Consider the following 26,426-nt stretch of genomic DNA (forward strand, 5'->3'; position numbering starts at 1 on the left):
TTACGATATTCACCGCCCCTATCAGTTTGAACATATTTAATTTTAAGTGAAAATTAACGCTAAAAAAGTGTTTGAAAACGTTGAAAAGTGCAAAAGACATCATATTTTGCAATAAGCGGATAATACCATATATGTTCGGTATGCACATCGACAAAAAATAACAAAATAGTGGAAGCCATCAGAAGAAAACATAGGAGCATAACCCCAACCAAGTCGCAGTAGAAGCATTCCCAACAGCAAGGTGAGTAGAGGGCTGCTAAGTGCTGCTACGAAATTGGGAACAATAGGGAGCTGTGTGATAGAAACTGGAGCACAATTGGCAGCATATATGCTACTATCCAGACCACTGTCCAACGTCGAAGTTACGCTTGGTCTACTGCCAATGGTTTGGCTTGTTCTGGGAAGTGTAATGGTTGCTGTTGGGACGCTAATTACCTCTAAAGTGACCTTTGTTGCAGCTGAAGTTGGGGCTATGATGAGACATAACATGGTGAGTAGAAAACTCTGGGGTTGAGGTTGTCTGAGTTGTTCACTTTTGAGGCCTCGTTGGAGCAATTCTGATAACATTATCGTCTGAGACCACCTGAAGTTGGTAGAATGGGTGCACACCTTTCATTTGGATCCAATCTTACTTTATTTGGAGGTTTGTAACTTAAGTTTTTTTTACCTAAAAACCTGTTTTTTAACTCATTCTTGACCCAAAACACCTTAAGAATTATGATAAACCTATTCATGACCTTAAAAAAAATAATAAAAAAAACATCCCAAAAACAAAAATCAAACCGACTTCATATATGTTCTTTCACGAACTTTAAAGGTAAAAAAATATCTATTATGAATTTCTCTCATCAAATGGAACCATTTTCCACATAAACATTGATTGTTTTGATGGCCTAAATTGGTGTCAATGATTTTTTTTTTTGTTTTTACTGTTAGAATCTGCGTGACCTCTCTCTCTCTCTCTCTCCTCTCTCAATGAAGGATTAGAAAAGAACAAAAATAATTTTTTGTACCAAAATTGAGTTTGAAAAAAATTGAGGCACCGAAATAATATAATTTACATTATTTTTAAAGTTAGAAGACTAAAGTGTATCTTTTTCGAAACTTCTAACACGTTACCCATATTTTGATACTTTTGTTTTGCGGTCTCTATACTTAGAATTCCACTCTTGACTAAAAAATTAAAAGTATTTGACTTTAAATTATAATTAAATCACCTATGTTAGAGAATAATATAAATCATATCCTGGAACCTCACCTAACAGCTTAAGCTTTTAGGTTGAGATGGTTCTTTGACATGGTATCAGAGCCTTGATGACCTAGTGGTCACGAGTTCAAATCTCATCATCCCCATTTATTTGATAAAATTAAGCACAAGGTAATATGAGCCTGTGCAAGTTTCAAGCCCAAAGGGCTTTTCACTTGAGGTGGTGTGTTAGAGAATAATATAAATCATATCCTGGAACCTCACCTAACAGCTCAAGCTTTTAGGTTGAGATGGTTCTTTGACAACCTAAATAAAATTTTAAAGATCAAAATAAATTATTAAAATAAACAGGCCATCCACGATATTTTGTGTGTGCATGAGTAGTGATGGCTGCTGCAGTAAAAACCTCGCGTTCTAGATTATAGTTAATTTTGATCAAATCTAAACAAAGAAACAGATAAAAATCCAGAACCATAAAAAACCTCAAAATCAAGAAAGATAAAATGCAAACCTGAAAGAAAATAAAGGGCCGAAATAACAAGCAATGTGCACCCATAAATCAAACAATAAAGGATTGGTAAGTGAATATAGAGGATCAGGGTATGCTTTGAGTGCCTTGATTTGTTTCTTGATTCGGAGTAGTTTTGTCTCCAGTTGACTGATTTTTTGAAGGTTGGCCTCCATTTCCTTGATCGGGTGGAGATTTGTGACTTGAAGGTTGATTTGAGTCGTCACTCTTGGGAGACGAATTAGTGTCCCTTTCAGCAGTATCCACCACATACCTACGCTGTGGCACCGTTGCCAATGTAGCCTTTATAAGATCAATGTACAATGGAAACTGTGCTATAGCAAAAAAGGTCACCGGCAGGCAAGTCACTCCATACAGCGGAAAAGCTGCGAACTTCAGTTCATCACTAAGCACGTAGAAATGCCCCGCACAAAAACATAACAATATCGCAGCTATGGACACAAACAACGATGTTAAGCCAAGCAAAACTTTTTTTGGCAAATCTTCGTCAAAATCCTTGGCTTCGTACCTAGAAGTTAGTATTGCAAGAAACATGATCACGGAAGTGATTGAGAAGCAGAGAGCCACGAGAGATGAGATAGCAAATACTTTGAATGCAATCTGGTTTTCGAAGACTGGAATGCCAGTTTTTTCCTCGTTTCCGCCAGGGACGTTGGCTGATGTTGCGAAGGCGACAGTGGGCAATGAGGGCTGCCACCACGGAGCAGGATTGGGATGTGTTGGTTAGCCACGCGCCTCCACTTTTTAACAAGTTCTTGGTGTGACTTGTTGAATATGTCCTTCGGGGTCTCGCCTCTACAGTTAAGGCGACGAAAGAAGTTTTGTGGCATGGAATTCTTAACATACTGCAAGCAAAGGGCACAAACTAGAGAGTTAATGCTATTTAAAATGGATTTATTCTCTGAAAACAAAAGCAATTTGAATGGTTGATGCATTAATAGATCATACTGTAGTTGGGTGAAATTAGCGTAAAAGAAAGATGGTCAATTCACGAGCGTGTTCATGTCTTTCTATATATATATAGACACACGCTTGTGTCATACCTTATACCATTTGATTTCCCATTGCAATTGTAAAGCAGCTCCTGGAATGCGCCAAGGCTTATAATCTCCAATCGTGGCAGCTGCAAGATGCCTTGCGCTATTTCCCTGGTCATCAACCTGGAGAAAGATCCTGTCTAGTTCCTCGTTTTTCTTCCTTCTCTTTAGCAAAAACTGATAGACATGCGGTTGCCTATATTGCACTGCCAGAAGCACCACATTCTTCTTATGCGTGTCTATGTCGTGAATCGCGTGAGGAAAATCTTGTAAGATTTTCTCCATGATTTCAGTGATGCCATTCCTTGCCGCCATTAATAGGGGTGTCTCTGGCTTTTCCAGTTTAGAAGTAGATGCGGCCTCCCCTGATGATATCAGTGACAGCGCAAGGTTATAGTCTTTCATTTTTTAATCTACTAAGATCCATATATCATATATGAAGGATAAAATTTAACCTTTCTCACTGCCTTCAAACTGTTTAATTGCATCGGTGTCGGAAAACGCAGACTGTAGCTTGGGGCGGCTCCCTCCACTTATCTCACTGCTCTCGTACTCGTACAACTTATTCTCTCGAAGAAGCTCGTTCATTACCTGAACAGACCATGTGTGCTTCTCTTTCTTCAGTCGTATCTTTCTTATCTCCATTGATCCTTGAAAATGCAAGAACATGATTGACTAGTACAAGTGTCTCGCACATAATCAATATTGTATTATTTGCACTCATGAAATGGTGGAGAGAACCATACCTAATCCAAGAATGACCAACATTGCTTTCAATCCAAGCTTCAATAATTCAACGATAGTATCATAATTTGGAGGAACTAATCTGCCTTCCTTGATTGGAGATGCCTGAGATGTAGTTGGCAGGCAGTTCTCTTTGATTCACTTTCTTCAGTTCGTTGTTGTATACCTAAAATTTGTTCACTTTACAACATTTAAGAGCAAATCGATGTCAAATATTGTGGCAATGCATATGGATAAATTCCTATTAATTCCTCCTCCCCTACGCCCTTCCCATTGTGTAACAAAAGTGGGAAACAAGAAGATGAAATATGGGCAAAACTATGGTTCAATATTCCTTTTTTGTTGTAGGTTGGATTTAACATGTGGTTGGTCTTTCAAATCTTTCATTGGTTTTGTTTTTCAATTTAGGCTTTGATATTTTATTTTTACTTATAAGATCATTATATGTTACTTTATTATGCTAATTAAATTGGTTTTCTGGATAAGTTTATGACTAAGTGCATGTTTGGTGTTGTGGTATAGAGTATTTTTTAAAAGTATATTTTTTATTTGAAAATACATTAAAATATATTTTTTACATCAACAAAATAAAATATCATAAAAACATTTAAAAAACATCAAATCAAACACGTTTTTTAAATATACTTAAACACAGGTGAAAACACAATATCAAACAAGAACTAAATAATTAACTAATTACATGTGTTCAATGTTCACCTCTAGGTAAAATTTCGAATGAAAGTGTCATTCAATAGTCATTAACAAATTTCTAAAAGAAAAAACACATTAACAAAAATAAATGTATAACAAAAATATCAGTAATAGAAAATAACTAGATGAGGTACCCGCGCATTGCTGCAGGATCTTATTAATGTTTTTTTTTATTTATAATATTCTAACTTGTAACCTGGCTAAGAGGACGTCGTTTTTTCTTGTAATTTTCTAAGTTGTAACTTGACTAAAAGCATGTTAAAGTGCAAAGAATGGTGCGTGCATATAAATAACATTTTAAAACAAAACTTAACTAATTTTGCATTCAATAGTAGAGAGAGGCTACATACATAACTTATGTGCAAACAATGAAAAGTGTATGTCAGAATCAAAATAGCCATGCATTGTCGTTTCTATGAGTTTTTTAAATGTCATGAAGCAAACCAAAAAAGTTGGAGCATGGCAAGTAGTAATATAAGGTGGAGCAAAACTAGTATCTATGGTTTAACAACCCATGCAAAAGAAATAAACAAGTAAGATCGCAAATTAATTTTTTTTAAAAGGTAGTTATAAGCTTTTAATGTCTAGAAAAGTAAGCAAAGTTGAGCAAAGTTAGAACACATTATGGTTAACAACAATTTATGTGCAAATTAAAATAGAAGATTTGCAAAAACATTATAAAAAGCACAAATCATGAACCACTTAAAAAATGCAAATGAAAGAGTAATTCTTTGCAGGGATAAACAACAACATAAGTAATATAATAAAGTTGAAAAAGAGATGAACTTAGGTACTAGATGACAGCAAGTCTTGCTACCTTTTTTGCATGAAGAGATTGCTCTTGAATATCATGAGCTAAACTTAGATGTTGATTTCTTTATCGATTATAAGCTCATCAGTATAAGATGCACCAACTTGGTTATAATAAAGCAAAACAGAAACAACTTAGTGGGAAAAAGGATTATGAATGTAATTGAGAAACCTTGAACAACATTCAAGAATTCAATGGTAACATGATGGATCTGTGTTTAAGTGTGCAAACCTATGTTGTGCTCTTAAGTCAGTGAATTCAAGTTTTCTTTTAGTTCTAAAGGTAAAGATATCATCAATACTTGACGGTTCAAATGAGGGAGTTTCTAAAGAAGAAATATCGTGATTGTGTGTGGTATGCTTTCTGGTGTAATAAGAATGGCTATTGTTGTGCCAATAAGCATGAAGGGTGAGAGTGCCTATTAGTATCATTGGTGTTGCTATTGTCAAAGATGTTTGTTTCAATTATGTCGCAATGATTGGTACTAACTCTAAAAGCACCAAAATGCAGCTAGAAAATCTAGTTTCTGTACAGTTTAGCTATCATTGAAGGTGTGACAATGCTTAGGTTAGTAAATTGTTTATCGTAGACATAGTTGTGTGTAGATGAACCAAAAAAAAAAAAAAAAGGTATCTTACCAACCAACATGAAATCAAGCAACATATTCTTCAACAATAACAATGCAAGTGACTTCAAACATTTGCATACAAATAACAACGTAACAAAGCAGAATGCAAGAAAAAACTAAAAAAAAAAACACATGTTTAAATGCAAGAGAAGACATTCTAATTAAGGATGAAGATTGTAAATTTTGTTCACTTTGGAATAAACAATATTAAACAACACAACATATAAAAGAGCATTGACCAACAAACATTTAAACATGATATAATATACAAGCATAGGAACGAACATAGTGAAAGTCTAGGACAATAGATATTTAAACGATTAATCACGCTCAAATACAAAAAAAAAATGATAGTAAATGATTAATATGTTTTCTAAAAAGAAGGGTGATGGCAACAAAAAAATAAAAGTCATAGCAAAAATAGCAATCGAAAGTAAGGAGAAAGAGGAGAGAGATTGAGTACTCCCATGCAAACGCAACTAACTAATTCTATCAACATAAATATACAAACCCCCCAACACAAATGACACAAGATCAAACCATAAAGGATTAGTATGCAAGAAACCTTCCAATAAGACAAAAGTAACAACAACAAATAACTAAAAATAAAACAACAATGGTGCAGCCTAAGTAAATAAAGAATATAGCCCGCATAAACATAACATAACAAAAAGACACCAAATATGGAGCAAACCTACAACTAATGGTAACATAAGAGAGACAAAATGCAGGCAACAAAATAAGAAAAATAAAAATACCAGAAGCACAAATGGAAAGCTGATAAAAAACACTAAAATAGCTAGTGTGAAGGCCTTAAATAATACATAAAAATAAAAGGAAACAAAGCAAATAAGACCACCAACCTCCTCTATCTCAAAACACCAAAACAAAATGAGCAAACACAACATGCTAAAAAGAAAGCAATAAAAACTACCAAAGCAAACTAGTGTCATGACGAATACTATCCAAAATGAACCTAATTGCAACAGTGCCTATAGAGAAACAACCAACAATCATAACTAACCATAACCAAATAGAATTAGCCGAAAGCAAACAAAACCCAAACTCTGAAAAGGACACCAAACCTTGCAGAGTGTCACTACATTGAATGCAACATCATTAAAAAGGTCAAAAGGTCCAACAAAGAGGACACACACGTAGACCAAGAATTTGGTGATAAAAAGACCACACTTGCAAAATTAATGGAAGAAGACACCCAACACCACACGCTCCCAAGGATCAACTGCCCAACAATTCTAGTGCTTGAGATTATTGACACTATAGAGATGAAATGTAAGAATTAACCAACCATGTTGAAAAGGAAAGGGAAAAATAAGAATGGTTCAACGACTAAAAGCCCTAAAAGATGAAAAACTATCTTGGACACCCTTTTGCCATTAAAGGTCCAAGAAAGAAGAGAAGCTAATCACGCGCTCAAAGATAATGGAATTAACGCGAGAAAAAAAAACCCAACACTGAAGCGAACAACAACACCCCCCATTTTTTATTATCAAATAATAGGGAAAAATGCCCATAGAGCAACAAAAAAAAGGGTTAAGTAGCAATCAATTGTGACAACCAACACATCAAGCAATTCACATGTCAAAAGACATGAAGATGAAAAGGTGTCATCTTATCCAATAGTCACCTTGTAGCAAGCCATGGACATAGCCACCAAAGTCCAAGAGAAAACCAAAGATTTTCAACCCACCATCACTACACAAATTCAATTGCCTCTGCTGCTCCCATTGAAATCATTGTAACATAAAAAAAATAGTGTCATTCAATTCACTATTACAATCCATAGTGGATTGTATATGTATGCATAGTAATTTCAATAACAACATTAGTTTTTTCTGTTTAAGCAATCCACATGTCAAAAGACACGAAGATGGAAAGATGCTATCTTATCCAACAATCACCTTGTAGCAAACCATGGACAAAGCCACCAAAGCCCAAAAGAAAACCAAACATTTTCAACTCACCATCATAGCACATATTTAATTGTCTTTATAGCTCCCATTTAAATCACTATCCATTAGAAATTGTGCCATGCAATCCATTGTTACAATCCACAGTGGATTGTATTTGTGTGTATAGTAATTTCAAAAACAACTTTAGTTTTTTTATTAACACAAGATTTGAATAAAATAAATGATATATAAAAGTTTAATTATACTCCAAATATTTTTCTTCCCTTTATGATTGTTTTGGGTATCTATTAAAAAAAAACATAGTTCAATTTCATGCATTTATTTAGAGGTGTTTGGTATTGAGCTTAAACATGTTTTACTTCAAAATTTGATTTTTATTTCTTCAAATTAGTTTTTTTTTAGTGTTTTTTTCTGTATTATTTGATAAGCTGATGTTAAAAATAAAATTTAAAAAAATAAAAAAATATATTATTTTAATATATTTCTAAACAAAAAACCATAAATTATGTGTGCACACATATACGTACCTGCAATGCAAATAAAAGCCTTGTACATCGATGTAAAGAAGTGAAAACATGTCTCATAGTTGTCTGGACAATGATTATTGTTCCTATTTTGGGATGGCCGATCTGCAGAACCAGATTGCTCTCTATAATATCCTTTGCCATTATATTGTTTCTTCTTTAGTTGATCAACAATTGTACCTTTTGAAAACATAACAGCATAGTATAAGATTTTTTTTTTTTTTTCTAATATCATAAGAGAGTTTGCTCATTTCATTAAAACGGACCGCAGCTTGCTAAGAGCTCATGTCCGTTTCCAGAAAGCAAGCATATATATGAAATTCAAACCTTAAATTTATACTTACAGTGGTATATGATGTTGTAGTAAGGACGAAGGTGGAAGCCACTTTTGAAGGCTGTATGTCTACTCGCTAAACAATGGAGTGGAGATATTCCTCTTTCATTTACCAAGTTAACAAGTTTTCGATCCAGATGAATTATTTGGAATGCTAGATCTGCATGCGCATCAATTTTAATTAAGTTCTTGATATGTATCATGTTACTGTATATAAAAAATTCATATGTATGTATATATGTATGTATATTCACCGAAGAATTTCTACCTCATTATTGTTATTATTATTATTATGGTATAATAAGTACTAGATTGGTGTCCCGCGACGTTGCGGTCCAGACCAAAATTTTTTAACATGAAAGAAAAAAGATGATCATGTTTTAAAAGAAATAAGAGAAATTCAATAATTAAGTTAAATTTTGGTTAATTTTTAAAAAATTATTGTTATGGGCAAAGTTTGGTTGGCACACAAGATCCATGACCTGAACATGAGATATGCCAAGATTATGAGGTTGAGATAATTCAATAGAATAATATAACAAGCAGACAACACGTTGCCCGTTGTAGCAGAAGACGTGTTGTCTTCTAGCCTAGATAGTGGTGGCAAGAAAATCAAGCCTACAAGTGTTTTACCCAAAAAATTTATTTTTCAACCCATTTGAACCACTAAACACCCTACAAACACCAAGAAACCAACCAATTAACCCATTAAACCAAAAACAAGCCCAAACCACTAAATCAAATCGGAAAATTGCATCCTTGAACCAGACCTAGGTTTCTAGGTTGCATTGAGCCTTAAAACAACCACCATAAGACTCCTCTCATCTAGTGAAACTCGTTGACACCAATTTTAACATGTTTGGTAGTAATAATTGTCAAGAACGAAGATCTTTTTCTCACTTCGTTGAAATCTAGCGACTCCTCTCTCTTATCCCATGAAAAAATGACTGAAAAATAAGGAAAATAAAGTTTGGTACTAAAATGTATTTTTTAAAAATTAAAGGGACCAATCATCTTTTTTAAAAAAGCTAGGGACTAAAATGTATTTTACAAATAAATTTGAAAACATCACCTATGTGACCCGTGTTTTTCACTTTAGTCTAGTGTCTTTCAATTCAACATTCCCTAAAAAAAACATGACTAGTGCTAATTTTGACTTAAAATAGCTTAATTGTGAAAAGAAAAAGTTTAATGATCAAAGTAAAATTTTTTAAAACATCAATGCTACACTTCATGGTGATTTGTGAGAGAATAAACAATGATTTTATGCAGATTGAAAACATATAAGCTTTAATTTTTGTTAATATCCGAATATTCTCACCGAAATATTCTCCAGAGATGGCGACATGGAGAATGGTATCGCCCTTTTTCCCCCTGTAATATGAATCGCGGTATCTGGGAAGAACATAAGCGTGTAAACATAGAAAGGCATCTGTTTTACCCATGGCAGCAGCCAAGAACAATGGGGTCTCATTTTCCTTGTCACGTTCGCCTAATATGCAACATTTTTCATACCCAGCTCCTATCTTTTCTGATGAATTCTGATTGTTCTTGTCTTGCTCGTTTCCTGATGAATTCCGAATCTCCTCGTCCGAATTACAACCTTTACTAGCAAGGCAATCACACAACGAGGCGTTGCCCACAAAAGCAGCCAGATGGAGAGGTGTATATCCCCGTTCATTTTTTACTCGTAGAGCCTTATCGGCTTCTTCCAAGGACATTAGGCTTACTAGTTGCTCCACTGTTGTTTTTTTGCCACCAATAACTGCTATGTGTAACGCTGTGTCGCCTGAATTGGTGATTTTTGCACGGTGAGCTACTGATTTTCTTGTATAGATCTCAATCACTTTGTCCCAACCATCGCTCATGGCATTTACAAACAAGCTCGATCTGGTGGTGTCCTCTACATAAAGATTCATGAGGCTCGTATCTACCCCTACGGTTTTAGATTCTTCAGGCGTTGTCTTCTGCTTTTCCTGCCACGACCAGAATTAATGCTTACAGAATCCGAGTTTCAAACTATTTTCATGATGTGGCAAAAAAAGGTACAACTTTTTTTTCTCTATCAAAATTGTGTTTATATAAATATATAAAGTGTTGAACTATTTTCATTTAGATGAAGTGTTGAACTATTAAATTAATACGTGACAGTGTAGGAGCAAGCAATTACCTTGTGCTTGTCTGAGTAAGTCTTCAACATCTTCCAAACATCCCGTGACGTTGCCACTAATTCCACCATATGCGGCTCTCTGAGCACTTCTTCAATCAGTTCATTGCTCGGCTTGTCCGCGTAACGCTTCTGTTAAGAAAATAAAATAAAATGCTGTACTTAAAGCAACCAAAAATGATTTTTATGAGAGTTTTAGTTCCTTGATCGAGATCTTAGATGAATATTATTACCCTTGAATATTAGCATAACCTTCTCCATTACAAATAAAGTCTTACCTGACGAGGTTATATGTGGGAGAATAGAGAGAAAGAGAAAGAGCAGCACTGGTACTGTTAGAGAGTTTTAGAAACTAAAATGATGAGAGGGATTTAATTAAGAGCATTTCCACTTAAGTTGGATGCTTTTGGGGAAATTACCTGATCGAATCTTTTTAATATACCAGTAATATTCTTGGTGGAGTCGTCAGAAGCAAACACTCTCTCCATTATTTCCACGCCAACTGCTTGATGAATTAACATCCAGGCCTTTGCGTTCTTGTTCTGAGCTTCACGATATCCATCTTTCTGACTATTTCCCCATTCTGCGAGCTCAGTGGCATCTTTAGGTCGCTCATACCCCGATCGCACTATATCCCACAAATGCTGTGAAGTTAGTACATCTTCCATCTTCTTGCTCCATGCTTCATAGCTCCCTACTTCGAAAACAGGTAGATAAACCGTCTTCTCGTCTTCCACCTGAGGGGTTGCTCTCGAAGAAGATGTAACCACCTGAGGGTTTGAAGAGGCTGCAACCACCCGAGAGGTCGGGTTTGCAGAAGATGTACCCACCTGATCAGGGGTTGCTCTCGAAGAAGATGTAACCACCTGATCAGGGGTTGAAGAGGCTGCAGCCACCCGAGGAGTCGGGTTTGCAGAAGATGTACCCACCTGAGGGGCTGGGTTTGAAGAAGATGGATGGATCATGTTTTATTTTCTGGCCAGGTATGGGTGTGTGTTCTCAAGTGGAAATGTAAATGGATTGTTTTGTGGTTCGAGTAAACCATGCAACGATGAGTGTCTGCAGAGTTAGAGAGTCGAGTGTTGAGATCAGAGACAACAGGGAGGCTATTTATAGACGAGTGGGAGGAAGCTTATTCTCTAAATTAACAGAACAATATAATTACATGAATAAGATTTTTCATGCTCGACTAATATATTATGGACTGGGCAAATCATAGCAACCACTCACTATTGTTATAATTCTTCTCACTAGTAATCATAAGAAGTGAATTTTAATATTAGCTGTTTGTTTGTAAATTATTTTATCTTCCAAGAAATTAATTTGCCTCCATCTAACTAGATGGCCGAATCTCTTTAATTTGTCAGAAAAAAAGCACCATGCATCATATATATATACTTGTATGAGGGCTACAAGTTTCCTAAAGTTCCTCCCGTCAATTTCCAACAGCAGTAGTATAACTCAAGCCCCTAGCTTTTCCAAAATAGACCAATGACATGTGCTCAAAGGGATATTTCGCTTTCCTAAAAGATAGCAAATAGCATGGCTTTTGACTGTTACACAACTGGTTTTAACCCATCAGTTCGTGTTGTTTCCCCCCTTTTTTTTTCAAAGGAGATAGAGGGCTTTCACTTTCTTCTTGTTAATTTCCCCTTTGTATGTTCCTTCAGATGAAATTCTCTGTAACGATAGAAATTTAATTGTTAAATAATTGTTGGGAAATTTAGTCTTGTTACACCTCTTAAAAGAGAAAAGTCGAGAAATAAACTAATTATTTTAATCCCACTTTTTTCTTCTTAACCTTGATAGTAAAGGTATATCTCGAGACAGTTTTTGGATGTTAAATTTAAGTTTTTATAAAATTGAATCTTTCAGTAATTTATCCACATTTGAATTAATTAATACATCCACGTTTTGTTTTTTCTTAATAGTTATATAGAGAGTAAATCCACTTCCTTCTTTTTTCTTTTTTTTCTTCTTCTTCTTCTTCTTCTTCTTCTTCTTCCTTTATATATATACTCGATGCCATGCTGTGAGCTTGTAACATGTTTGTGCGTTGTCGTGGGCTTGTAACATCTTTCAGTAAGTTACAAGGCGCCCTGTGTCTGTCATATAACATCAATTAAAAGCCAAATCACAAAAGCATCAAGATGACGAAAATTACAACTGGGAAAAGAAAAGGGCATACACGTCAGGGAACCGAAGATAAGGGGGAAATGAGAAGCAAAAGCATTTGTAGCTAGGCAACCACCATGTAGCTACGCTGTGGCACCTTCTTAAAGGTTGCCCATGTAAGATCAAAATACAGGGGAAACTGTGCCACGGCGAAGAAAGTCACCGGCAGGCAAGTCACTGCATATACCGGAAATGCTGCATACTTGAGTTCATCTCTGAGCACAAAGAAATGTCCCGTACAAAATGATACCAATACAGAAGCTATGGATATAAAAAGTGATGTTAGTCCAAACAAAAGCTTCCTCGGCAAATCTTGGCCAAAATCCCGCTCTTGGTATCGAGAAGTTAGTATTGCAAGAAACATGACCACGGACGTGACTGAGAAACATAGAGCAATGAGAGATGAGATAGCAAACATTTTGAATGTGGGTTGATATTCAAGAATTGGACTTCCAGTTGTCTCATTGACGCCACCTGGGACGGTGGATGATGTTGCGAAGGCTACCGTGGCAATCAGTGCAGCTACCACGGAGCATGATTCAGACGTGTTAGTTAGCCATTCACCACCATTTTTCACAAGGTCTTTGTGGGTCTCAGTGAATATGTCTCTCGGGGTCTTTTCTTCCTTGTTGTAACGAACAAAGAAGTTGGGTCGCATCGAGTCCTTGACAAACTGCATTATATTATTATCACTTAAAATAGATAAAATCCTTGAAAATGTCAAGTGATCATCATATTATCCGTATAAACAATGTGCAGTTACACATCATACCTCGAACCACTTGATCTCCCATTGCATCTGTAAAGCAGCACCTGGAATGCTCCAAGGCTTAAAGTCTCCCAGTGTGGCAGCAAGGTGTAACGCACTATTCCCCTTGCTGTCTACTTGCCGGAAGATGCTTTCTTTCACGATAGTTGTCTTCAGCGAGAGCAAGAACTGGTATACATGTGGTTGCCTGTTTTCCACAGACAATAGAACAATGTTCTTCTTCTCCGCATTCACGTCGTTTATTGCCACAGGAAACTTTTCTATGATTTTCTCCACCATTTCTACAATGCCATTCTTTGCCGCAATTAATATGGGAGTCTCCCTCATTTCCATTGCAGGGGCTTTGGGCTTCTTTGTTGTCATTAACACTATATTCCTTGTGTCCAAGTCCATGTCTCCTACTTGAAAAAGGTTTAGTATTTTCTCCAGCATTTCAGTGACACCATCCTTTTCTGCTGTTAGTATCTGTATCTTCATCTTTCCTATTTCAGAAGTATTTTCCTCCTTTCCTGCCAATGATTCTAGTTGCAATTTATGTATGGCCAAGATAAAGTGAATTCTATCAACTTCACAAAGATTAAAATTTGGGAGATTCAATTTGAAAGCAGGAGTCTGGACTTTTTTGGATAGGAAATTAAGAGCTGAAGTGCTCAAAACCGAAGCCTCCTAATGAACAGAGAGGGGAAAAAAGAGACAGTTATATGCCATAATTTAACATTTTAAAGCTAGTCATCTATATGGAGGAAGAAACCTTCATTGCATTACCTTCACCATCCTTGTTTTGGATATCCTCTCCTGTGTTTACTTGGTCATTCTTTGTCATTTGTTGGGAGTTTTCCTGTAGCTCCTCCATATCTGAGTACGTGACAGGACCACCATCTCCGAGATCATAAGGGAGCGTTTCATCAACTTTTCTTGGCAGGGGACTGCTTCCATCATTCTCATACTCATACATGACGGTTTTCTGAAGAAGTTCTCTCATTATCTGAACAGACCATGTATGTTTCTGCTTCTTCGCCTCTAACTTTGTTATCTCCGATGATCCTTGCAACATTAAAAATCAAAATCAAGGCATTATTACTTATCAAGTCATGTGCATATTAATTGATAACGGAGATGTCAAAGAAGGTGAAGAAGCTCACCTGATCCAAGAATGACTAACATTGCCTTAGACACAAACTTGACAAATTCAAAGAAGGTATCATAATTAGAAGGCATTAATCTGCGTCCTCCAGCTCCAGTGGCTGATTGCTTTCCTGCACATTAAAGTGTGCTTGATATTGTAGTAGTTGTTGTGGTTATGATTTGAAAAAAAATATTTTATAAAAAGTACTTTTAGTTGAGGTTGGTTTGGAAAAATATATATTTGATTAAAACTGTGGTTGAAATTGAGTTGAACAAAAAGTAGTTTAATGTGTTTGGTTAAAACTGCTTTTAAAATTAAGGTTATAAAATAATTTTAAAAATATATATTAATATTGATGGTTTTTAATTTAAATATTGTAGATTTAACTATTACTATTATATCATGAAATAAATAATACTTTATATAAAATATTTTTTTAACGCTAGTTTTTCGAATAAAAAAAATTAAAAATTAAAAATATTTTTTTTATTTTGTCAGGTCGGACCTGATTCAATGCATTTTTAGCTTTGAACTTTACCGGACAGGTCCGGCCGGAATAGTGGAGCATGCTCCACCGTTCATGGAAAAAAAAAACCCATGAACAATGGAGCATGCTCCACTATTTGGGAAAGAAAGCCATGAACAACACTGTTCATGAGTTTTCCAATACAAGAAGCAGCTCTTTACTGCTTCTTGTAAACCTGTGGTTGTGCCACAATTAATGATAGGCCCCACTACTATAAATCTGTTGTTAGAGCATAACCAAACGATTGAGCTGTTGTGATTGCTTGAAACGCAGAAGTAACCACGCAACCAAACGGACTTTTAATCAGAGACTTATGGTTGTTATGTTGTTAAACTACTTGCAAGCAAAAATTTCCATAAAAACAAAGGTGAACATATGTCTATTCATGGAACCCTGTAAAAGATTCTGACATGATTACATACTAATTTTGGGTTCTGGACATGTTATTGAACATGTGTAACACTAATTTTATTATTGTAATATATATAATATTCAATTATATTTGATTAATGAATCTAATGCTTGATTAATAAATCTAGAGTATAGATAAAGTTCATGGAATAATAATGATTTGCATAGAAAATTATAAAATCATTATAATTATAAGATTTTTAATGCATCGAAGCATTGTTCCTCATCAATATTTTATAAAAATTAGACATTAATTAGAGTTATTGAGACTGATCCATATTATATTCTTTTCTTTATGAAATAAAACAACTGCTCTTAATTATAAACTAAGATATAAAGGATACTTGAAACTAATATGCAAGTGCTTGTTAGATAACATGTATATTAAACTGACTTGTAAGAGAGTTCCATATGAAGAGATTATTTAAGTTCATGGAAAGGCTCATGTGATAGTTATGTAGATAATCTTTAGATTTGAGATCACTAAGTTATTTTATATAGGGAGTGTAATATTTTGATCATGACCACATGTTGTTCTAATTAAAGGTAACAAACAAACATATATTAAGTATAATATAAACTATATGAAAGTATTTGAGTAATTAAAAGAGGCCGAAAATGTTCTATATGTTCTCAAATAGTATTGATTGTGCGATCCTTGACCAATATGAAATGATTTTTGAAAAGAGTTTTAAAATCTTATTCAAATAATCAATAACTATAATGTTGAGAACTAATATGATTTAACAAAAACAGGCATACTACATGTTATAATATATAAATATGAACATTCATAATGAAGGGATTATAATTATATTGAAAAATTAATCATTAAAAAATTAAGTCAAACTACTTATTGATATTTTACTATTTATAGAAGTTTTAGATTTTTCTATAAATAGAATGTTATGCCTTTTATATTTTATGTGAAGAGTGATAAAAATATAATACAAAAACACCTAAATGTTTAATAATATCTTTAGGACTCCCGAGAACAAAAACTAAATTTACTATTTTCGCAATATATGTGTGATTCGGAAAACATAACAAGTGTGAATTTTTGTTCAATTGTTAAACCCACTTGAACATATGAAATTGAATCCACTGTGAGATAATCTTCTAAACCTTTACCAACTCACCTTGTTGGCTCTCTGTATCTCCTGTCTGGCGTTCTGTATCTTTAAACCGCTTCGTTAGCACTGAAAAACAAACAAGGGTTTCATTACAGCTTGTAAGAGCACTTATTGCAAATAATAAAAAAAATCTAAGTACACAGAAACCTGTACTGGTGTTCTGTGCTAAAGAATGAAAATCCATATCAAATCTTTCACTAAAGAGTATAGACTGAAATTACATTTGTATATGATTAGAATCATATACTGCTACTGATTCAAGGATGTCAGAAAGTTATATTACACTACGGCTCCGTTTGTTTGCTGGAAAGTAGTTTTCTTTTGGAAAGTGAATTCCTGGGAAAATGAATTCCGGGAAAGTGAATTCCGAGAAAGTATTTTCCGGGAAAGTGAATTCCGAGAAAGTATTTTCCGATGTTTGGTAGTGTAATGGAAAATGAGTTGGAAAACACTTTCCAGTGTTTGGTTATGTCATGGAAAATGAGCTGGAAAATAACTTATTAATATTTTATTTTTCTCAAGTTTATTAAAATAATAAGGAACAAATCTTACAAATTAAAAAGTTGAATGATAATGAAATTGAAAAAAAAATATAATTTCATAAATTATCTCAAATAAAATAAAAAATAATCAAAATAATAGAGATCAAATCTAAAAAATAAAAAAAATAAAAGATGAAGAAATTAAAATAATAATAATTAACATTTCATAAATTATTTCAAATAAAATAAGTAACAATAAAAAAAATGAAGACCAAATTTGATAGATACAAAATTTCAATAAAAAAATGATAAGGAAAAATCAAATAGCAATTATAAAAATAAGGACCAAAGTTAATATAAAAATAAAATTTTAAGAGATGAAATTAAAAAAATAAATATTCAAAACAAAATATATATATATATATATATATAGCAATCAAAATTTTGAGGATCAAATTTGATATAATCAGCAAATAATGATATTTTTAATTTTTTCACAACTTCCGGAAAGTGTTTTCCCCTCAAATTTTTCAGGAAAACACTTTCCTGAAAACCAAGCCAAACTTTCCTTTTACTGGAAAGTGTTTTCCATTGACCAACTTTCCTACTGGCAAACAAACACAAGAAAATTTGGAAAGTGATTTCCCGGAAACCACTTTCCGGAAAACAAACACAGCTAAAGGGAAAACACTTTCCTGAAAACCAAATCAAGTTTTTCTTTGACTGAAATTGACTGGAAAGTGTTTTCCGTTGACCGGAATGTATTTTCTGTTGACTAAAAAGTGTTTTCCGTTGACCAACTTTCCTAATGACAAACAAACACAGGAAAGTTTGGAAAATAGTTTTCCAGAAACTGTTTTCCGGGAAACATACATAGCCTACATTAAAGTAAGGGGAGAGAGAGAGAGAGTCCATCTTGCTGTTGCATACCCACTTGGACGGCTTTTTTCAGCAGCCAGAAGAAATTACAGCATGTTTCGTAATTCTTTGGATAACCGTGATTTTTAACGTGCTGGCCGGATGGCTGATCTAATGGAGCATTTGATACTTCCTCGGTCCTAAGCTCTTCAACAAATGTACCTATTAAGTTGGAGAATATCCAGGCCAAAAATGAATCACCAGAAAAATAAAGAAGAAAAGGATTTAGTTCAAAAATAACTTGTATAATTATCAATATTTTTACTTTTTAAGAAACTTGAGTAATTATATTACTTTCTTATATATAATATTGGATGATTTTGGAGCTGTTCTCGTGGCCTTTTCCTTCATGATAGAGAGAGTTTTTCGCGTAAATTTGATGATTTTTTGGTTGGTTTATTTGCTATTGATTGTTGTGTGTGTTTGACTAATTATTTTCTTACAAAATCTGAATCATACAAGAGTGAAATTAAATTCCTAACAGGGGTGTGCTTGTAGATAATCAACCCCATATGCGGAAAAACGAAAATGAATTGAGGCCTTACAGTTATATATGATCTTCTTGTACCCTCCAAGGTGGCTACCGCTTCTAAAGGCAGTGGGCTTGCTTGCTAAGAGATGGAGAGGGGTTGTTCCTCGCTGGTCAACAAAGTTAACAAGCTCACCATACAACTGAATAATTTGAAATGATAAATCTGTGGAACAACGTTAAAAAAAAAAGAAAAAAGAGTTAAATGTTGGCATTACTTTCTTCCATCTTCTAAATAAAATCTCAAGAAGAAAATTTTGTAATAGAATCGATCTGGCTCACCAAAGTATTCTCGAGAGATGGTAACATGAAGGATAGTTTCACCATCCTTTCCCCTATAATATAAACGGCCTTTTTCAGGGCCACAGATACTATGGAGACGAAGGAAAGCTTCTTTTTCACCGTGCAGAGCAGCCGAGAAGAATGGGGTCTCATTGTCATTGTTACGGACACCCACCAAAGATGGATCTTGACGAGCAATGCAAGTGCACATCTTGACATTCCCCATCGAAGCTGCTAGATGGAGAGGGGTATTGCCTCGCTTATTTGCAATTTCAAGAACTTCCTTAACTTCAGTACCGGACTGCTCGGAAATTATCTCGACGAGATCTTGGACGGTATCTTCTTGGCCATCATTGACTGCAATGTGCAATGCAGTGTCTCCTGACATGGTGATTCTCGCTTTGCAAGCTGTTGGGTTACTCCTGTACGTTTCAACCACTTTCTTCCATTGACCACTCATAGCAAATTTAAACAAGTTTTTCAACATGCTATCCGCAGTGGAACTCGTTAATCCATGGGGAGAAGCCATTTCTTGTCTTCCTCTTACTGCTACAAGCCTTCAAGAGCACTACAACTAGCAATTAGAACTCACAACATGCCCATATCATTTTATTATGAAATCCTGGCACTTTCCGAGCGCCTTAAAAATTGAAAAGAAAAAAGCAGCATGATTCCATGGTACTGTTTAAAAGAACAAAATATACTGTCGCATAAGACTTGGATCTCAAGTTCGATAAATTCCTTCTGCGTACAATGCTGAACCTTTTCCGAGGTGGGTCACATCAGACTTGGATCTCAAGTTTAATAAAATCCCTTCAGCATATAATGGTGAACCTTTCTCCAGGTTTTCAGATCACTTGAGCCTTAAGTTTTATGTTTTACTGCTTACTGTGGCAAGTTCATCCTTCTATAACGGGATTGTTAGGAATCACGTGGTGAACCTTTCTCTTAGTTTAATATCCTGTTTTGTTTCCCTTAATTTTTGTTGAAAGACTTTTGGGTTTAATGGTGTGTTAACCACACCAAGTTGATCTAAGATTTTTTATTGAGCCATAAACCAAATTAAAAATTCTAGTTTGACTCGAAAATAACCTAAAAACAAAAATAAAGCCAAAAAAATATTAAATACCCTAAACAAAAAAACTCAAAAATTCTTAAACAAATAAATCAAACACGCAAAAAAGATGAAGACCGCCAAGAACATTAAGAACACCGAACATTAACCCAACAACATGGGTTCAAAACATACTAGATTTGGTAAAAAAAAAAAAAAAAGACATAATTGTTGATTTGAAAATCATACAATGATCAATAATCTAACATCTTTTTACTTCGAGTATCACCAAAACATCAAGATTTTTATCAAAATAGATTTTAATTCAAAATCAAAATCCTATTATTAAAACCTATTAAAAATATGTTATTGATGTAAATAAACACTAGATTATCTACTAATCATGCATAACAAAGGTGTCTATGCAAACAAATGGTCCAAACATGGTCCGAATCTAGAGGTTAAGGCAGTGTTCTTTCTAAGAACATGAAAAACATGCCCATAAACCTAGAAAATCTCCAGCCAAGATAGCCTCTGCCAAACCCAGAAATGAGCATTTTTTGCTTCTAAAACATGCTCATTTTATCCCAACAAGTCACAATATTATACACAAACATGTTTTAATATAAAAACTAATAAAAAAACATTAAAGCATCAAAATCAAACATGAGTTAGCAAATAAAAAAACTATCAACTTAAAACAACCTATATGTTCATGCAACATGAATTCAAAATTGATTTTCTAAACTCATTTTGTGCATAAACAAGTCTAACAAACTTAGGATAAACACTCTTACTTTACCATGTATAATTTAAGTTAAACAAAAACTAAAACAACATTGTATATCAAAAACAAACTTAAATAACAACTTTAACGCATCAAAAACATCAAAATAACTTCATTAAATAAAAAGCACAACAACAATAGGTGAATGCACTTTAAATATAATAGGTGAATGCACTTCATCTGTTAAACATAATATTCCAAACATCTTTTTTATAACTGTAAACATAAATAAAAAATAAAAAAAACACTTTAAACATGCCACAAGGGCTTGCTTTTAGATTAGGTGATATTCTTAGAACATGCATCTCTTTTCTTTCCTTTTGAAAGTTTTGCCTCTCACAAACTTTCTAAGCTTAAAAAACTTGAGAAGACTTTGTATTAGCCTCTCAAACATTCACACTTAACTTCCTTGTCGATATTTTCTTTCTTTCTTTCTTTCTTTTTTGTTCAGCCCCCTTTTCTTGATCTTAAAAAAAAGTATTTATATGATTTTAGGAGATCTTGAATGCATTTCTAATCTCTTGATCTTGAGGGAAGTATTATAAACCCTTGATAAAAACCCATTAGAGAGCCTTTGTGTGTGAACACACAAGAACTAAATCGGGTTTTGCATAATAGTTGTATTGTTGAGGCTGTCTGAGCTGTCTACTTTCGAGGCCTCATTGGAGTAATTCTAACGACATTGTCGTCTGAAACCACTTAAAGTTGGTAGAGGGGGTGCACACCTTTTATTTGTATCCAATCTTATTTTATTTGAAGGTTTGTAACTTCATATCATACATTTGAATTTGTCAACTCGATTAGCCAAAACTATTAAAATAGAGGTACAAGCTAATGAATGACTTGTCAGTTAAGGTTCTTAATTTAAGATTTGACAAATTTCAATTAAGCCTTTATTCTTCCAATTGCTTTTAATTATATTTGTAATTACCTTCATACTTTTAAATTTATACAATTTTACCTTTGCCCAACTCAATTGCTAGCTCTAAAGTTGACTGTTATTTTCATTTTAGTTCTTTATTTTATATTTGTACATTTTGACCCTCAATTGACCAATGAACTTTTAATTTTTTTCATTTTGACCACTGATTTAGTCAATTTCAGCTCTTATATTCACTTTTTTTTTTTCAGTTTGATCTTTGGTTTTGGATTTCTTCAATCATGTTCCTAATTGTCCATCCAACTTCAATATTTATGCAATTAAACTCCTGATTGGATCAAATTAACTCTTAAAAATACAATTTGACCCCAAGAGTATAAATTTTTTTTTAATTAGAGCCTAAATTGACTTCAAAAATCAATTTTTTTTGCGGCTAAGTCTTTAATAAATTTAATTTGACCTTGAAGATTTTCAATTGAGTCCTTTAACATTCAATTTTGAATTTTCTTCTTCAAATTGAATTTTTCTTTGCCAATAGAACCTTTATCAGTCAAAAATATACTGTTAATTTTTTCAATCTTATATATTTTGATTTTTCTCAACCAGTCTTTGGCAAATTCCTAAGTGTTCTAATATATTCTTTTCACTAATATATATATATATATATATTCTTCCAATATTTTTTGTAATTTCCCTTTTTTTTATTATTTATATGAAGCCTAAAAATAGATAACAATTCATATGAACTCACTTTAAAAAAGAGAGAATAAAGACAGACATGAGATAAATATTCTTGCCGTAACTAAAGCCAAAGGTGTGTAATCATGCTTGTTCTTTCATATCTTTCTTGACAGTCAGGCTGCGCGTCCAAACTAAATCCATCAAGATCATTTATCAAACATAACTTCCACATTCTAGACAGACATCATCACTTTTGCTTTTTCCTTTAAATTCACCTTTTGACTTGTAAATTCATTATTCATTTACCGTTTTTGTATTGTTACTGCAGCTACTACATTCTTCTTTTAGAACTTAACTACCTATTTGACTCCCTTTATGTCATGGGTTGCATATCTTTTTAGCAAAAACAATAAAATTAAATATATATGTTTTTTCAATGTGTTTTTTTATATGAAATTTTTTTGTGTAAATTAAAAAATTTATGTAATCATCTAATTAAATAAATCAAGAACTATTTATATAAATAAAATAAATAAGTCATCAACAATAACAAAAAATAAAATTTAAAAAATTAAAAGAAAAATATAAATATAGATAATTGATCTCAAAACATGAAACATTTACCCAATTGTTTTCACTGAACTTTTTTATTAAAAATATTTTTTTTATACATGAAATATTATATATACAAGACTGTAGAAATATTATCTAAAAATAAATATTTAAAAATAAAATATTAATTATCACCATAAACCTTGTTTATTTGTTCAAAGAAGTACTCAGGAAAAATAAAATAAAAATGTTAAAGAAATCAAAATGCAGATTCTAAAGCTAAGATTTATTACAGCCACTGTCCACGATCTGTTTGAGATGAGGCTTGCGAGAATAAGGCTTAGAGCTGTTATTGACTCTGAAGGACCAATGCGACACCGGTTTGTCTGTTAATCGATTCTCGGGGGTCTATTTTTCCTGGTGTTTGTTGCTTGTTGCTGAGTGACAAGAGTTCTCTTCTTTTCAATAATGCTGATTTATTATGTCTTTAGTTTATTTTATTTTTTTTTTCATAACAAAAGGTGCAAATTTATGCATAAATTTTTCCATAACAAAAAATGAGAAATTTCAAGATATTTTGAAGATATAAAAAACAGCATAAAAGTTTATTTTGAAAGTATGGTAAATTTATTTTTAAAAATATATATTAAAATAATTTATTTTTTTTATTTTTTAAAATTTATTTTTAATATTAATATCAAGATAATAAAAAATATATAAAATATTAATTTAAAGTTTAAAAAAAAAATTGTTTAAAAAAATACAGTCGAATTGCTAAACAAGAAAAAAAGAAGAAAAAAATAACCGAGAACTCTCGACGCTATTGGATAATCCATGTGTCAAATGAAAACACTCCACACGCACCCCGACGTTCTCGAAATATCTTGACGTTTCTCATCTCACGGAAACCGCTCTTATTTTGATCCTCATCTACTCCCTCCCCCCACCCACACTCGAAAACTCAATTCTTCACTTCATCTCCCACGCTAAAAGATCGAAAACAAATCACCTTTTCCTTCACTTTCTTGCCATCCAAACACTGCACGGCCACTAGTTCATAACTAGAAAAAGAAAGGTTTGCTTAGATGTGGGCACAGCCGTACGGGAAGACTGACTTGGAGGCCGGAGCGAGGCCTTTGTATCCAATGATGCTTGAAAGCCCGCAACTCCGGTGGGCCTTTATTCGTAAAGTGTATTCAATCTTGTGCTTTCAATTACTTTTAACAATCGCGGTGGCGGCTATGGTTGTTTCTATCCGTCCGATTGCCGTCTTCTTTTCGACTACTGGGGCCGGGTTGGCGCTCTATATAGTGCTTATCCTCACACCCTTTATTAGTAAGTTCTTGAAATAATGTCTTTAAGTTTTCTTGAAATAATTACTGTTAATTAGGTTGTGGATTTTGTTCTAATTATGAATCATTTTGTGCAGCTCTGTTGCCTATGTATTACTATCACCAGAAGCATCCTGTGAATTACTTTCTGCTAGGGATTTTTACCATCTCTCTCGCCTTTGCTGTTGGCTTAACTTGTGCCTTTACTGAAGGTATATAAATAAGATTTTATTTTTATTTACTTTTGTGGCCAAAATTAGATGCACTTTGGGGTTTTCTTTATGCTGGGAGTCAGAAAATGGTGGGCCCTGCTTTCTATGTCTGAAAAAAATTGAGTGTGTCCCAAGAGTCGTGGTTTCTTGATATTGCAGCTCTTCTGGGGCATATCAATTTAATGGTATCGTGGCAAATTTATCAAGGGAACTAACTGTATGAACATACATGTCCCAATTTAGTGGAAGTGAACAATTCAGTAATTTTGGGCACGCTATTGATTTTCTTGTTGCATTTGTTGGTTGTTCTTGATTAGAAGAGTTGAATTATTTTGAGAAAAAACAAATTGTATGGTTAGGGCAACAGTTTTAGGAGTGCACAAGTCTTTCTTGTATTTGATTTATTTAGGTAAAGTTGATAACCATGTGGAGTTTTTTCTTATAAGCTGTTGGTTTTGCAGATGTTCAAATGAATTGGGATTGGCATCTTGTTTCTGTCTAGATATCTCTCTTTTCTTTTTCTTCACTGATTCGCATTATGTTTCTATAAGATTTACCCTATTGGAATTGTTGGCAATATGTTATCGTTTTAATATGTTCACCAACTATATGTGTCTAAAATGTTGAAATTCTTTTGACAACAGGAAAGGTGATTCTGGAGTCCGCGATTCTGACAACTGTGGTGGTTGTCAGTCTCACTATGTACACATTCTGGGCAGCTAGGAGAGGCCATGATTTTAACTTCCTAGGCCCGTTCTTGTTTGGTGCGGTCATGGTTCTTATGGTATTTGCTTTCATCCAGGTATGTTTATTCTCCTGCTTCCTGTGTTTCTTTATTTGAATCTTGTTATTTCCCCCCTCTAGTGTTTGAATTTTCATGTTTTTTCTGAATGCTTCAAATTGTTCCTGGCTGCAGATTCTCTTTCCATTGGGCAGAATCTCTGTGATGATTTATGGGTGCCTGGCTTCAATCATATTCTGTGGATACATCATATATGACACCGATAACCTAATCAAGCGGTACAGTTATGATGAATACATATGGGCCTCAGTGAGTTTGTATCTGGACATCCTTAATCTCTTCCTCGCGCTGCTAACCATCTTCAGAGCCGCCGATAGCTGAAATCACTATCTGTGTACAAGACCATTTTTCAGTTTTTGTTCCTCTTGGGCATTCAATTAAATCAAACTGTAAACTTAAAGTGTACTATACTATTTTCATTGCCTTTTTTTCCCTCGTTTCTCCATTGTTGGAAGATCAGATGTGGATGGCAAAAGAGATCTGTTATCATTTGCACATATACAGTTGACAATTAATCGCGGATTTTTGTTGGGATTTGCTTCACAGATTTTTGCCTTCACTATTTTCCCTCTTTTTTGTTGTTTATAATTTTTTTTCCCATTTCATGCTTCTGGTTCCACGAAGAGAGAAGTGAAGTTCCACGTTGAGGACAGATGATCGTTGCGTCTTTGTTGTAGATTCATGTCCAGTCAGGATTATTTCAATGAACTTGAGTGGTTTCAACAGGCAAATATATGCTGTACGATCGCCCAATTGTGATAAAATATTTAGATGTGGATTGGGTGATCTCAGAACAGGCGCCAAGCACAAGAGATTGCTGCTGGCTTAGTTGATGGATTGATGAGCTGCTGGCTGAAATATATAATCTCTGGGAATACAGGCTCGACAACGTGGGAAACCTTCTAGAGGAAGGAATGAAACATAAACTATGATCGCTCAATTATATTCCTTGCAATATTTTTCTGATTCATAAAAAAACTTGCCTTGAGATATCTGCCCCGCCTTCATCTCCCAAATGACTAAGCATTTCTCTCGTTTTCCCACGTTTCAGTTTCCATTATCATCACCGGAAAAACAACCTTCCATTAAAAGCACAAAAGTCGACCAATGTCGACGATGTGGACAAATCCCTGGCAGAAGGGAGATGTAG

The 26,426-nt window shown here is 33.9% G+C and overlaps 3 protein-coding genes and 1 pseudogene across 4 annotated transcripts in view; 1 reads left to right on the forward strand and 3 right to left on the reverse strand.

Annotated features, from left to right (window-relative positions):
• The window catches only part of LOC118049334 (uncharacterized), a 29,477-nt gene extending 17,510 nt beyond the window's left edge, over positions 1–11,967 (reverse strand). The window contains exons 1-4 of the mRNA XM_035059305.2: positions 11,046–11,967; positions 10,630–10,758; positions 9,781–10,435; positions 8,470–8,619 (exon numbers count right to left, since the gene is read on the reverse strand). Of these exons, the coding sequence (XP_034915196.1) occupies positions 8,470–8,619; positions 9,781–10,435; positions 10,630–10,758; positions 11,046–11,591 (1,480 nt within the window). The 5' untranslated portion in view covers positions 11,592–11,967. The remainder of the gene's footprint in view (positions 1–8,469; positions 8,620–9,780; positions 10,436–10,629; positions 10,759–11,045) is intronic.
• LOC140955260 (uncharacterized) lies at positions 1,602–3,655 on the reverse strand (annotated as a pseudogene).
• A 551-nt stretch (positions 11,968–12,518) lies between the features above and the next one.
• Positions 12,519–19,572, reverse strand: LOC118049335 (uncharacterized). Of its 2 annotated transcripts, XR_004687667.2 has the most exons (9): positions 18,978–19,572; positions 18,712–18,861; positions 18,179–18,328; positions 16,773–16,832; positions 14,713–14,826; positions 14,336–14,614; positions 13,574–14,079; positions 12,815–13,474; positions 12,519–12,731 (listed from the first exon to the last, which is right to left on the reverse strand). XR_004687667.2 is itself a non-coding variant. In XM_035059306.2 (8 exons), the coding sequence occupies exons 1-8, from the start codon at positions 19,504–19,506 to the stop codon at positions 12,866–12,868; spliced, it is 2,397 nt and encodes a 798-aa protein (XP_034915197.1). In that variant the 5' UTR covers positions 19,507–19,572; the 3' UTR covers positions 12,738–12,865. The 2 variants fall into 2 exon arrangements, 1 of the variants encoding a protein (XP_034915197.1); XM_035059306.2 differs by lacking the exon at positions 12,519–12,731 and having other exon boundaries at positions 12,738–13,474.
• A 4,261-nt stretch (positions 19,573–23,833) lies between these two features.
• On the forward strand, positions 23,834–25,819 carry LOC118049338 (protein LIFEGUARD 2). The gene is made up of 4 exons (XM_035059309.2): positions 23,834–24,266; positions 24,361–24,474; positions 25,119–25,276; positions 25,391–25,819. Exons 1-4 carry the CDS (start codon positions 24,017–24,019, stop codon positions 25,595–25,597), a joined length of 729 nt encoding a protein of 242 aa, XP_034915200.1. The 5' UTR covers positions 23,834–24,016; the 3' UTR covers positions 25,598–25,819.
• Positions 25,820–26,426: the final 607 nt, after the last annotated feature.

The sequence above is a fragment of the Populus alba genome, chromosome 2, assembly GCF_005239225.2.
Source record: "Populus alba chromosome 2, ASM523922v2, whole genome shotgun sequence".
NCBI lineage: Eukaryota > Viridiplantae > Streptophyta > Magnoliopsida > Malpighiales > Salicaceae > Populus > Populus alba.